General features: G+C 35.8%; 1 protein-coding gene across 2 annotated transcripts in view; it reads right to left on the bottom strand.

Annotated features, from left to right (window-relative positions):
* PNPLA8 (patatin like phospholipase domain containing 8) overlaps window positions 1–12,903 on the bottom strand; it is a 40,975-nt gene that overhangs the window by 21,443 nt on the left and 6,629 nt on the right. The window contains exons 2-5 of one of the 2 annotated variants that reach the window (XM_059170768.1): window positions 11,031–12,170; window positions 10,730–10,879; window positions 4,599–4,750; window positions 55–149 (exon numbers count right to left, since the gene is read on the bottom strand). In XM_059170768.1, coding sequence (XP_059026751.1) covers window positions 55–149; window positions 4,599–4,750; window positions 10,730–10,879; window positions 11,031–12,080 — 1,447 coding nt within the window. In that variant the 5' untranslated portion in view covers window positions 12,081–12,170. The remainder of the gene's footprint in view (window positions 1–54; window positions 150–4,598; window positions 4,751–10,729; window positions 10,880–11,030; window positions 12,171–12,903) is intronic. The other variant, XM_059170767.1, reaches the window with a different exon arrangement.

The following is a 12,903-nucleotide window of genomic DNA, read 5'->3' as shown; positions in this document are numbered from 1 at the left end:
ATCATTTTAAATGTACACGGCAGGGACAAAGGGCTTCTGTTTAACAATAATTACCTGTGCTCACACCACAGATGTAATCAAAGAGCTGATGAACTGGCTTCTGAGTAAGTTCAACCAATTTTCGCAGTGTCTGAAGGGCAACCACACCCCTACAGAAAAAAAGGAAAAATGAAAATTCCCGTTTCAAGGAAATTAAGTCTTGAATAAAACACACCCACAAGTTGCTTTTCTAGCTTATATGCTAACAGGGAAACTGATAATATAAATTAATGTCAGTAAAAATGGCCTGTTTTTAAGATCACTTTCAAAACGCCAGAAGCTAAATAATGGAATAAAACCTGTGTCACAACAGCAAATTTTAATTTATACTAGTATCTCTCTGAACATGACTGTAAAGATGAGAACATAAGATATTCTTTTAAACACCCCAGACTGTGGAAAATGCTTAAAACCTGCACTCACCAGTTCTGGAACACTGTGTATTAGTTTCTTCTTTCTGCAGTGTAAATTGGCTGCCTATGCTTCTAAACATTTTTGTTTTCTGCATTTCACTAGTCATACTTTCAACTTTCAAGCTTTTAATTATTCATCTTTTAAAACTTTCAACAACTTCAAGACAATGCCCCACCATTAGTATTACTTTATGCAGCTGACTTTGCTCACTTTTGGATCCTAGCCAAAGGCAGAAAAGAGCTTAATGATGAATGTGGAAAATGAAGAGAGGCCAGGAGGTATATGCCAATTCAGGATGTGTGTGACGTGTGGACAATTCTTAATGCTAGGAGAATATACAGAAACAATGAAATGGTCTAAACCCAATACAAGATGTGGGGCAGAAGGGTCCTGGCTATAGTTAGGCATCACCAAATACAACCTAGAGTGTCAAAGTGTGCTTTGATACTGCTAAAAGGAAATCACCAGAAAATACTCTAATATTAAAGTAGGAAATCAAAAACACTGATTTTTTTTTTTAATTTTAAGAAGTAATGTGGCTTTGAAGAGAGGTAGTAAAAGATGATGAGATGGACTATCAAAGAGATACACTATGAAATCAAAGTGAGACATGAAGAATTAGAGATAATGCCAGATAAATATACTTAACAATGTGACCTCCATTATCTTATAAGAAAGAAATAAAACATGCACATACATACTCATGCAAGAAAAAAAAAACCTGAAGAATTAAGTCAAAATATTAAAAATCTGGTAAATGTGAGCTATAATTTTTTGGTTTGCTTTTCTTTTTTTTTTTTTTTTTTTTAAAGATTTTATTTATTTGACAGATCACAAGTAGGCAGAGAGGCAGGCAGAGAGAGAGGAGGAAGCAGGCTCCCCACAGAGCAGAGAGCCCGATGCGGGGCTGGATCCCAGGACGCTGGGATCATGACCTGAGCCGAAGGCAGAGGCTTTAACCCACTGAGCCACCCAGGCGCCCCTGGTTTGCTTTTCTTTATATTTCTTTTTTTTTCTCCTCCAAGTTTTACTTGTATAATCAGGTAGAAAACTATTTTAAAATGCTGTATTTACAAATCAATTCACATCATATTTAGAAATAAATACACTTGCCAGATTGATTCTCTCTGCCTAACACTGTACGGGGCCTTCATACACAAAAGCAATAGAAGTGGGGCGCCTGGGTGGCTCAGTGGGTTAGGCCTTGGCCTTTGGCTCAGGTCATGATCTCAGGGTCCTGGGATCAAGCCCCACATTGGGCTCTCTGCTCAGAAAGGAGCCTGCTTCCCCCTTTCTCTTTGCCTGCCTCTCTGCCTACTTGTGATCTCTGTCTGTCAAATAAATAAATAAAATCTTTTAAAATAAAAAAAGTTAAAAAAACAAAAAGCAATAAAGGTATGGGTTCTTTTTCTCCCAAGCCCTTGTACCTTACTCCTCTCAGCACAAACTTAACCATCCTGGCTGCATTCTCAAGTTCCCCTCAAGCAAGGTTTCTCAGCTTAGCAAGAGGGACATTTAGGGCTGGAAAACTCTTTGCTGTAGGGCCATCCTGTGCACTGTAGGGTTTCAGCATTAATTACCCTCTTCTCACTAAACACAAAGTGGCAGTCCCTCAGCTCCAACAACCAAGAATGCCTCCAGACACTGAACTACGTCCTCTAGATAGCAAAATCGCCTCCAATGGAGAACTGCTAATCTACACTTCCCTTCATCTTAACTCACCTTTGTATCTTCCCAAATGTCTTCACTCCAATTTCCTCCTCGGATGACTAACAAAACTCCTATTCTCTAAAATCAAGTATTTACTGGTCCCAAAGCTCTTTTCAACATATTCGTCACTCTAAACAGATACCTGAATGTTCCTGACTGTTCTGAATTCAGAATTCTACTCAAAAAGAAGTCACAGTCACAGGTGGTTGCCAAAAGGGGTGGGTGGGGTTGACAAAATGGGTGAAGAGATCAGAAGGTACAAACATCCAGTTATACAATAAATAATACAATAAATGCATCCAGGGGATATAAGGTACAACATGCTAACATAGTTAATAATACTGTACTGCATACTTGAAAGTTACTAAAAGAGTTAATCTCAAATGTTCTCAACTCCAGAAAAAAAGTGATTAACTCTGTGTGGTGATGGATGTTAACTAGACTTATTGTGATCATTCTACAAAATAAACAGGTATCAAATCATTGTGTTGTATACCTGAAACTAATACACCAAGTCGGGATCTCAGTATTTTTTTTAAAATGAAAAAAAAAAGTCATAATCATGATCATGCTCTAAAATAATCATGATCATTCTCTAAAATAGCACTTACTCTTTGCCACTTTGCTATTTTTCTTCACAGCACCCCTTACTATTCAATAATACATTTTTGCTTTTCTATTTGTTCTCTTTCCTCCTCTGGAATGCTAGTACCATGAAGACTTAGATTTTGTCTGTTTTGCTTACTGATTCCTGGATCCAAATCAGTGTTAAGAACAGTTGACTCAATGAATGATACCAACTTTTCCATCTGTCCCCATCTTAATGGCAGAGAGGACTGGCTTCTTCCTGCTCCTCAGTGAAATTCCTTACTCACTGAACTTCCACTCTCTTTACTTCCCATCACTTTTAACCAGTTCTATCAACGAGAATGATTCTAATTCATTACCACTTCATCTATCGTATGAATGATGTTCACCTTCTTCAGTTATTTCACTTCTGTAAGAAACATCCAAAAATTATTCTGAAACTTTTCTTTTCTCAATCAACTCAATCTTCATTTGCCGAATTAGCACTTCTATACTGCTATGTGAAGCCCTCTATTCAGCATGTTCAAAAACAGAACTGTCTTTCTCAATACCAATCACCTCCTCCCATTTCCCTGCAGTTCTGCCTCAGGCATCCATGGGGTCTCCATTTAGGAGTGCTCTCGATCTCCTCCTATATTCAAATTCCCCTTTTCTTCAAAGTTTTCTTGCATATTTTTCCTCCCTCCTGCTTCCCACTGCTACCATCTGAAGGTATTTTTTTTTTATTGTCCTCCACCTAGATGGTTAAATAGCTTTTCCCCTCATCACTCACACTGCTACTGACACTGGTGTCAAAATGAAAAGAATCTGGCTGACATACAGGAGCTCAGAATTTAACAAAACAATAAGCGTAGTACTTGGACATACAAGATAGTAACTGGAAAAGCAGGTGTATCAGAGAATGTAATCAGAGAGATAAAGTAATCAAAGAACAACAGGCAGGGCATGTACTATCAATTTCAGAGATGAGAGCAGAGATGGCAGGAAACCTGAATCCAAGCTAGAATATCTGGTGTTGGGGGTGGGGAGGCTAACACCAAAGGATCTAACCAACAAGCAGTAAGAGGAACTCAACAAACTAATCAGAAGAAGCACGGATGAACTGCCAGCAGCAAGAATGGAGTCCGATGGTGAAATTCCCTCCTTCTGAGCTAAGAATGCACTAAATATCTCTAGTGTGGCACCAGACTGGCATTTGCAGCTGAGGACGTGGGGACTCACTGATGGTGAGTGGGGGACATGGGGACTTATTGATATAGACTCCTTTTTTAGCAATCTCTTTATTAAGTGACCAGCTGACTGATAAATACAGTTAAGATAAATAATTAAAGAAAGCTAATGTTATAAAACATTGTCAAGATTTTCTAAGTCATGGTTGATATACTGTCCTAAACTAACAAGAAGGTCTGAAGAGACCAAACTGAAATAAATACTAGGTCAAATTAAAATAAAAGCAAATTCAGGTATATGCTGAAGAAGCCCTTGGGGCACCCGTGTGGCTCAGCTGGTTAAGCAGCTGACTCTATTTTGCCTCAGGTCATGATCTCAGGGTCCTGGGAACAAGCCCCCATATCTGGCTCCATACCAAGCATGGCTTCTGCTTGAGATTCTCTCCCTCCTCTTCCCTCAGTGCCCCTCCCCCCACTCATGCTCACTCTAAATGAAATAAAAAAAAAAGAAGCTCTCAAATGGATAAAGTAATAAATTAAGAAGAACTATTTCATGTTTTATTTCAAACATCTGGTTTTACAATGATATAGCTACTATACTTACACAGAATCAGTTATAAAAAAAATTCTGGCTGAACTGGATCTATAGGATTTAAAAAATCATTTTTCTAGCTTTACCTTGTTCCTCCACCATCAATTGTAAGAATTCGGATTCCTCTTCCTTTCACAGGATCCACATAGCCAATTAAGGCCAAAATTTCTCTAACTGCAGCCTGAAGAGTTTCATCCTTAATTTGTCTCAATCTTAATAAATACGGAATAATTTTTTCCTGTATTGAGAAAAAAGTATTTTATTGCTTTTGTCAAATAAAGAGTGAAACTGTATGATTTTTAACCAACATATGTACACCACAAATAATCACAGTGCCAGGGTTTATTACTTTCTTAATAATCTTAAATGACATTACTTTTTAACATATTAATGTCAATTAATATTTAAAATATATTTCTTCTAATATCTAGGTTAATAATTAACCTCAGTACAAATATTTTCTTTAGAAGATACAATGCTTAAGAATTAGAAAATATATAGTCTGTTTAACAGAAATTTATGAAGTATTAACTGTTACAACAAAAGATTAACATTATAAATTGTATAAACTATTTTCTCCAAATCCTAGAGATAAACTTCTTCATAGTAATTACTAGAAATTAAACTTGTTATTAAAAAAAATAAACCATCTTGTGAATATAGGATGTAAGGGTAGTGACTCATAGTGAAATATAAACAAATGTCAATATCTATAACTAAGGCAGAAGGCAAAAGCTGACCATTACAATAAATAATCCAAATTCATTACATTTAAGTAATTTGTTTAAACAAAACTAGGACTCTGATATTCTATGTGTTTAATTTCATATTGGTGACCAGAGGCAAGAGCTTAACTTCTAGGGTTCTACACTGAGTTTATCAGAGATTCTCTAGGTTCTGTGCACAAAAGCACCTTATCCAGTCAGAAGGCCAGGCTTAAGGGAATCTGAGACTAGCAACTAAACTTGTGCTATGTAATCTTCCTTCAATAAATTAAAAAAAATAATCCAAATGTATCACTCATTTTGTTTCTTTTTTATGATAAATCAATGTGAAGTAATATTGTTCTAAATTCTTTTTCAGTTGCTTTTTTGCCCTGGCTAATGTTGAGCTTCAAGGTCCTACAAGAAGAGTCTGAACAATGGTGGGCATGGGAATATAAATTTCCACTTCTGGTTAGAACAGTCTCTTTCCAAGAACTAGAAAACTTTGAAAAAAGACAAAAGAAGTTCCATCTGTTCAAAAGCATCAGAGGGCTCCTGAAGCAATGAGAACAGGAGGGGTAAGAATCTGGAGAGAGAAGTGCTAAGAAGTAAGCTCAGGACGCCTGGGTGGCTCAGTCAGTTAGGTGTCTGCCTTTGGCACAGGTCAAGACCCCACGGTCCTGGGATCAAGCCCCATCTCAGGCCCCCTACACAGTAGAGAGTCTGCTTCTCCCTCCTGCTGGTGGGCACATGCGCTTGCAGAACTCTCTTTTTCCAATAAATAAATAAAAGATGAATTCTTTTAAAAAAGAAGTGATCTCATAAACTATAGCTTGTCTTCCCTTGAGGCTTTTGCTTATTTGGGGAAGAAACAGAAGACTGAAAAACTGGGACTGGTTCAGACAGAGGGCCAGCAGAGTTAAAAGGTAACTCCAAGAGTGGGAAAATACATTTACAAAAAATACACAGTTATTGTATATTACTATTATATATAATATGTAATATATGCCAGATATAAAAAACTTTTATAATATATAAAGAAATTCTTCAAGTCAGTAAGAAAAAGCAGGTCAACCCCAAAGGAAAAATGAGTAAGATGTGGAAAAGGGACTTCACACAAGGTAAGCACAAAAATGGCCAATAAGCACTGGAAAAGATGCTAAACTTCACAGTTACCAGAGAAATGCAAACTAAAGCCACAATTCAGTATCACTAAACATCCAACACAATGGCTAAAATAAAAACAATAAAGTGTTGGAGAAGAAGTAGAACCACTAGAAGATCGATACAATTTTGGCAGAAGTATAAATTGGTATAAACACTTTGCAAAACTATTTGGCAGAATCTACTAGAGATGAAAATAGGCATACTTCATAACCAAGACCACTACTCTTGGATATACACTCCCCAAAAAATAAAGACCTGTGTTTCCCAAAAGATACATCCCGGAAGCACTATTCCAAACTCCCAGACTGGAAGCTATCCCAATGTCCATCAGCAGTAAAATGGATACATGGTCCTATATTTATACCACAGAATCCATCACAATGTGAATGTTTCATAAACATACTCCACCTTGAAGGTTCTCACAAATAATGTCAGGTGAAAAAAACAGATATAAAAGAGCACAAGCTGTACCACTCTATTTATAGAACGTGCAGAGAAAGGCACAACTGACCTAGAGTGCTAAAAATCAGGTAATGGTCAATCTTTTTGGAGACAGTGATTGGAATGGGGCATAAAGAGATGAGGGTTATACAGATGTTTTCAATTTTTGAAAATTCATGGAGCTGTATGCTTACATACACTTTTCTGCCCATGGCACTTTTGTAAGAAGTTAAAGTTATATGAATGAACTTGGGGCCCCTACCAAGCAAGGCTGAGATGAATTCAGCTTTCAACAAAGGAGAGAAGGGAGGAAAAAAATTATCAAAATACGTTTTGTGAAAACCTAGGGAGTCCATAATGATAGTTTTAAGAAATGCCAAAAATTTCCTGTCACCAATGGGGCAGCTTTAAAGCATCTCTTTACTTTGAAAATTGGTGACTAAGTAGAAGGAAACTAAGCATTTTTCTTGCTTATCCTTTAAAACTGCTCTTTGAGAGTAACCAAATAGCTCTAGCTAGTAAAGGAAAGCTCTACTTTTACAGATGAATGTCAATTACAATGCAGAGGAGTGGCAGAATTAGAAATTTATCATTTTACAACCCTAATGAAATGACTAGTTCTGGATTAGGTTAATGGCTGATGGGATTATGATTCTAGCCTAAATGTCCAATGAGAAGATCAGATTGTCATCTCCCTAATCCAGTGGTCAAAACTGGTTCTTCAACCAGTTATATGTGTTCTGGTATGATGGAAGATGAGACACATGGCAACATATACAATGTGCTCTAACAAAAAGTTTAACTTAACCAAGTCTTTATGTTTATATTCCAGTATTCAGCAAATACAAAGAAACAAGGAATACATCAAATAACACCAATGAGGAGGAAGCCCCATAAAAATTCACAAAGTAATCCTTGAGGAGAACACAAGCAGCAACCTCTTCAACCTCAGGAGCAGCAACATCTTCCTAGGAACATCGCCAAAGGCAAGGGAAGCAAGGGCAAAAATGAATTATTGGGATTTCGTCAAGATCAAAAGCTTTTGCACAGCAAAGGAAACAGTTAACAAAACCAAAAGACAACTGACAGAATGGGAGAAGATATTTGCAAACGACATATCAGATAAAGGGCTAGTGTCCAAAATCTATAAAGAATTTAGCAAACTCAACACCACCGAAAGAACAAATAATCCAATCAAGAAATGGGCAGAGGACATGAACAGACATTTTTGCAAAGAGGACATCCAGATGGCCAACAGACACAGGCACACGAAGGCAGTACTTGGGCAGGATAAATAACTCATGAGTAGAAAAAACCTGTGGCATTTTCTGCTGAAATACTCTCACTCCGCTAGAGTGAGATCATGGAGGACACGTATGGAAACATACAAAAACAAGATCAAAGTAGCCACCTCAGAGAGGGTCACTGTCCTGAAGAGTCACCCAATGCCCAGGTGACTTTGCACAGGGGACAAATAAGCCTCTGTTGTGTTAAGTCACTGAGGTTTTGATATTGTTTATTAGAGTTTAACTCGGGGGCGCCTGGGTGGCTCAGTGGGTTGGGCCGCTGCCTTCGGCTCAGGTCGTGATCTCACGGTGCTGGGATGGAGTCCCACGTCGGGCTCTCTGCTCAGCGGGGAGCCTGCTTCCCTTCCTCTCTCTCTGCCTGCCTCTCTGCCTACTTGTGATCTCTGTCAAATAAATAAATAAAATCTTAAAAAAAAAAAAAAAAGAGTTTAACTCGGCTTAATCTAATACAAACAGACACTAATACATTTACAGTGATAATCTCTGGGTAACAGAAATAAATGTTATTCTTATTTTCTTATTTTTGTTTTTATTAAAAAAAAATTTTTTACAAAGTTTATGCTGCCCCTTTTTTAAATAATAATAAGTTACCTTTTTATTAAAAAAATAATGAAAGGAGAATAATAATAAATAATAAAATAATAAATAAAAAGTTAAATAATAATAAAAATAAATAATAAATAATTTAAATAATAAAGTTACTTTTTTATTAAAAAAATAATGAAAGGAGAATGCCTTCACCAACAATGAAGAAACCAAAAAGGGCAACTTCCTAGATGTGGCGGCCATGAATGCAGCACCTCAAATACACACACACACACATATACACGGAAACTAATCTACCAAAATTTGCTCTCATTTGGCCACCATAAATATGATATACAAAAAAGCAAAATTAATATAAATGTTTTAAAACAAACAATTCTAGCATTTTTCAAAAGCTCAGTTGTTTTGAATAATTAAAACTTCATTGAGAAAGTTCACATGAGACTGTGCATGTGAAAATGTCTTAATTTATCCAGTTCATTCTTTTTGAGATGCTTCTTATTTAGGGAAGTGGTTAAGAACTTTTTACAGACTATCCAGATTTTCAATCATACTTGATCAGAATACACATTCCTACAACACACTACTCCTTGGTATTGAAGGGTCCTTAGATGTGAGATCAGTAATGCAAAATAAAAGAGCCCTCAAAGTTTCTAACAGCATGACTATTCATGATAGACTAAAACTGAAAAGTACCGAACAATTCATTAGTAGTACAATAAGTAAGTTGTGATACATTCACACCATGGAATATGAAAGCAACAAGAATGAATGTTCTACAACCTCTCACAACAATGAGAACGATTACTACCAACATGATGAATGAAAAAACCCAATCACAATAGTTTATATAAGGTACCAAAAAACCCCTAAACTAATCTAAAGTAATTTGGGGAAACTGTGATTGAAGGGGGCACAGAAGGCTTGTGAAGTCCTGGTAAATTCTGTTCCTTATCTGAATGCCAGTTACATGGATGCCTTTAGTTTGTGAAAAATTCACTGAACTTGATTCCAATAACTGCAGGTTGTACTGTACTTCAATAAAACACTTTTTTTTAAAGTTCTTTAAAGTATGCAAGTCTATTTTAGATCTTTGCTTCAGTATATCCCTGAAATAGTAAATGGACTTAAAAGCTATCTACCTTTGGAAAATCTGTCTTTTATATAAGAGATTAAATAGCCATGAAAGATAATCCCCAGTTCCATGAACATGAAATTCTGAAGTTTAGCTTTATAACATATGAATTATATAATATGAAACTATAGGAGGCTACCTTATATAAGGACTGAGGTAACTCTTCAGCAAAATGGTTGTCAAAAAATGGAATATGAACTAAGTTAACTTAGACTTTTTTGAGTGGTGAGTTAAAAACAAGCATTAACAGATCTCCAAACAAATGTTAACAATGTCTGTTCATTATATATTTGTAAACTGGTGATTAAATATTACAAATAATCAGCAGTGCAATGGAAAGAGACTCAAGCACATCATTCATATTTTATAGTATTTCTCCGAAAATAGTCTGTTTAAATGGGTCTAAATTACCTTCACTATTTTATATGTGAAAAAAATCGAGGTGAAGAAAAGCTAATCATTTTATTAATGTAATTATTAATCCAATTATCATTAAGATCATTAAAATGTTGACTTGCAAATACAAAAAGATCAAAAAATAAAAATTACCTATGGTTTTACTTATGAATTACATCTCCCATCTTAAAAAAGTAGCTATATAGTATAAACAAATTTAAGAAAAATTTGGCAACTATTTTCAATTCAGTGAACACACTATTTATTTTCTATTTTAAAACATTTAATCTCAATAAACAGTAGGACCAACAGCATAATTTATCATCACAGAGTAAGAGAATATTTAAGCATAATATATATAATAGAATAAGTGGGCCAATTACTGACTCTATGACACATCACATACATAATAAAAACCTAAAAATAGTTAAATTTTAAAAATGAAAGGTACTGCCTTCTCCATTTCAGAAAGTACGTTAGTATTTTCCAAGACAAAACCAGATTAAATAAATTAGAATTACCTTGACAGCCACTCCTTTTCCTTCAGGAAATTCTAGAAGATGAAAAGTCAGTTCTTCAACCCTGTTAATGCAGAGCTTTGGGTCAGTTGTTCTTCTCAACGCCTGAACTAACGCCCGGGTTCTGTTATCAATACTCACTCTTGCAATAATCTACAAAGACATATTAAAATATATATGATTAGGATGCGAAACTTCTCTAGTAATACCAACCCGTGATTAAGGTTTCTTTGGTCCCATAGGGAAATGGAATTTACGCATTTGACAAAAGTTAAAACGTCAAGCAACACTGATAACGACTTGCCTTTTCTCGCTGAAGAGATAACCGCTTTTTCTCCTCTCCATTTTTGTCTTTGCTGACAGGCTGCTCAGCTTTAACAGCCTCTTCCTGCTCTTCTGGCTGACTCTTTGAATCATACTTTAATTTAGGGACAAGTCCACCAATATAACCACCTACTAAAGCCTGGACACCTTCGGTGGGACGAGAAAGAAAGTTAGCAATACTCTGTTTAGTAGAAACTGGAAGAGCCTCAGGAGTCCCACTGGCACTTGCAGACTTGTCCACAGAATATAAAGAAGATTCTGAATCTCGCTTATCAGTCAGGATGCCAGGATCTGGAGAGCTCGATTTCTCTTCTTCGACCTTTTTATCTTCAAGTTTGTCCTGGAAATGTTTCTTTTCCTTTTTTTGAGACATTCTTTCCTCACGTTTGAAGTATGAATTAATATGATTTGATAAAAAGTAGAATGACTCTCCAAATCTTGTGGTTAAACTACTTGTGTAACGAAAAAGACTTTGTTTACCTATATCTTCATCTTTACCTACACTATGACTTTCAGAGAAAGAACTCTTTTCTACTGATTTGTCGCTGTATTTTTTCAGAGATTTGATGGCTTGTTTAATGCCTGTCTGTTTTAACCAACCACTATCTGATACTTTTCTTAATATTCGAGAACTTGGCTTAAATTGAGCTAAACGTGAGATCATTTCATTCTGAGTGCCAAAAACAGCCTTTGAAACAGAGTTCAAAGTACTTTTAATACGGGACATACGAATGCTCACTTTTGTAAGTCCCTTGGGAGTAGAAGTGCTAAGTTTCAAAATTCCAATATGTAAACCATGGTGGTTTGGAGAGTAACAGTGCTTTCTCCAAGAATGGGCATCACTTTTGGTCAATTTACATCTTATTTTGCTTGTATGAAAACCTCTTTGTAGACTGGCGTGGCTTATCCTCCAGTAATGTTTAGGTGAGTATAAGAAATGCAGCTGCTTGCTTCTCTGCTTCCCACAAAGACTTCTTGCATTACTAAGGAGGTAAATATAATATATATCTATAGTCAAATTAATAGACATAACTTAAAAATCATTTATTTTCTATATGTTAGGATTTTCACTTCATTCCTGAATGCTTCATTTAAGAAATGCCATAATTCATGGTCTTACCTGAAATAGCAAGAAAAAAAAAATTAGGATACAAGGTAAAATTGAAACTGGGTTTAAGATAAAATACTTTTCTACTTGAAATAAACTCAGCAGCTTGTCTCAAAAGAAGACAGAATAATGTATTTCCATTACAGATACTGCATATCTCCCTTTTAAGCTCCAGAAGACAATTCATTCTCCAGTACAGAATTTAATGAAAAAAGAGAGCGAGTGGTAGGATGTTTCATGAGATGTAATTTAGGAAAGCTACCAAATACATAAGTTTTCCTACAACACATAACTGAATATGCAATTTAGATACTATGCTGTTTTTCTTCTCTGTCAAAATCTGGACTAGTTTATGTGACACCAGACTTTGAAGTCTTTGTAGAGTCAAGTCTTACACCATCTTGTTCATTGCAAACCATTTATAGAATATTTAACCTACATGGACATGGTACTAGATGCTGAAACCACAAAGACAAACACGATATGAAGAACTTTCAGTCTAAGGCTACAGATAGCCATGCAAAAAAACATTTCACTATCTAATTATGTTTATTAAATTAAAGGTCTGACTACAAGAAGCTATGTGCCACATCTAACAGACAAGGGGTTCATAACCACAATGTAAGATGAATGCAATTAAAAAAAGAAAGATTCAGCTGACAGAAAAATAGACAAAGGACATTAACAGGCCAGTTAATGCAGAAGAAGAAGAAATACAGACAGTAAAATTATGAAAATACCCTTC

The sequence above is a fragment of the Mustela lutreola genome, chromosome 4 (assembly GCF_030435805.1).
Source record: "Mustela lutreola isolate mMusLut2 chromosome 4, mMusLut2.pri, whole genome shotgun sequence".
Classification (NCBI taxonomy): domain Eukaryota; kingdom Metazoa; phylum Chordata; class Mammalia; order Carnivora; family Mustelidae; genus Mustela; species Mustela lutreola.
The sequence above is the reverse complement of the archived record's forward strand: the minus strand, read 5'-3'. Positions and strand labels throughout refer to the sequence as shown.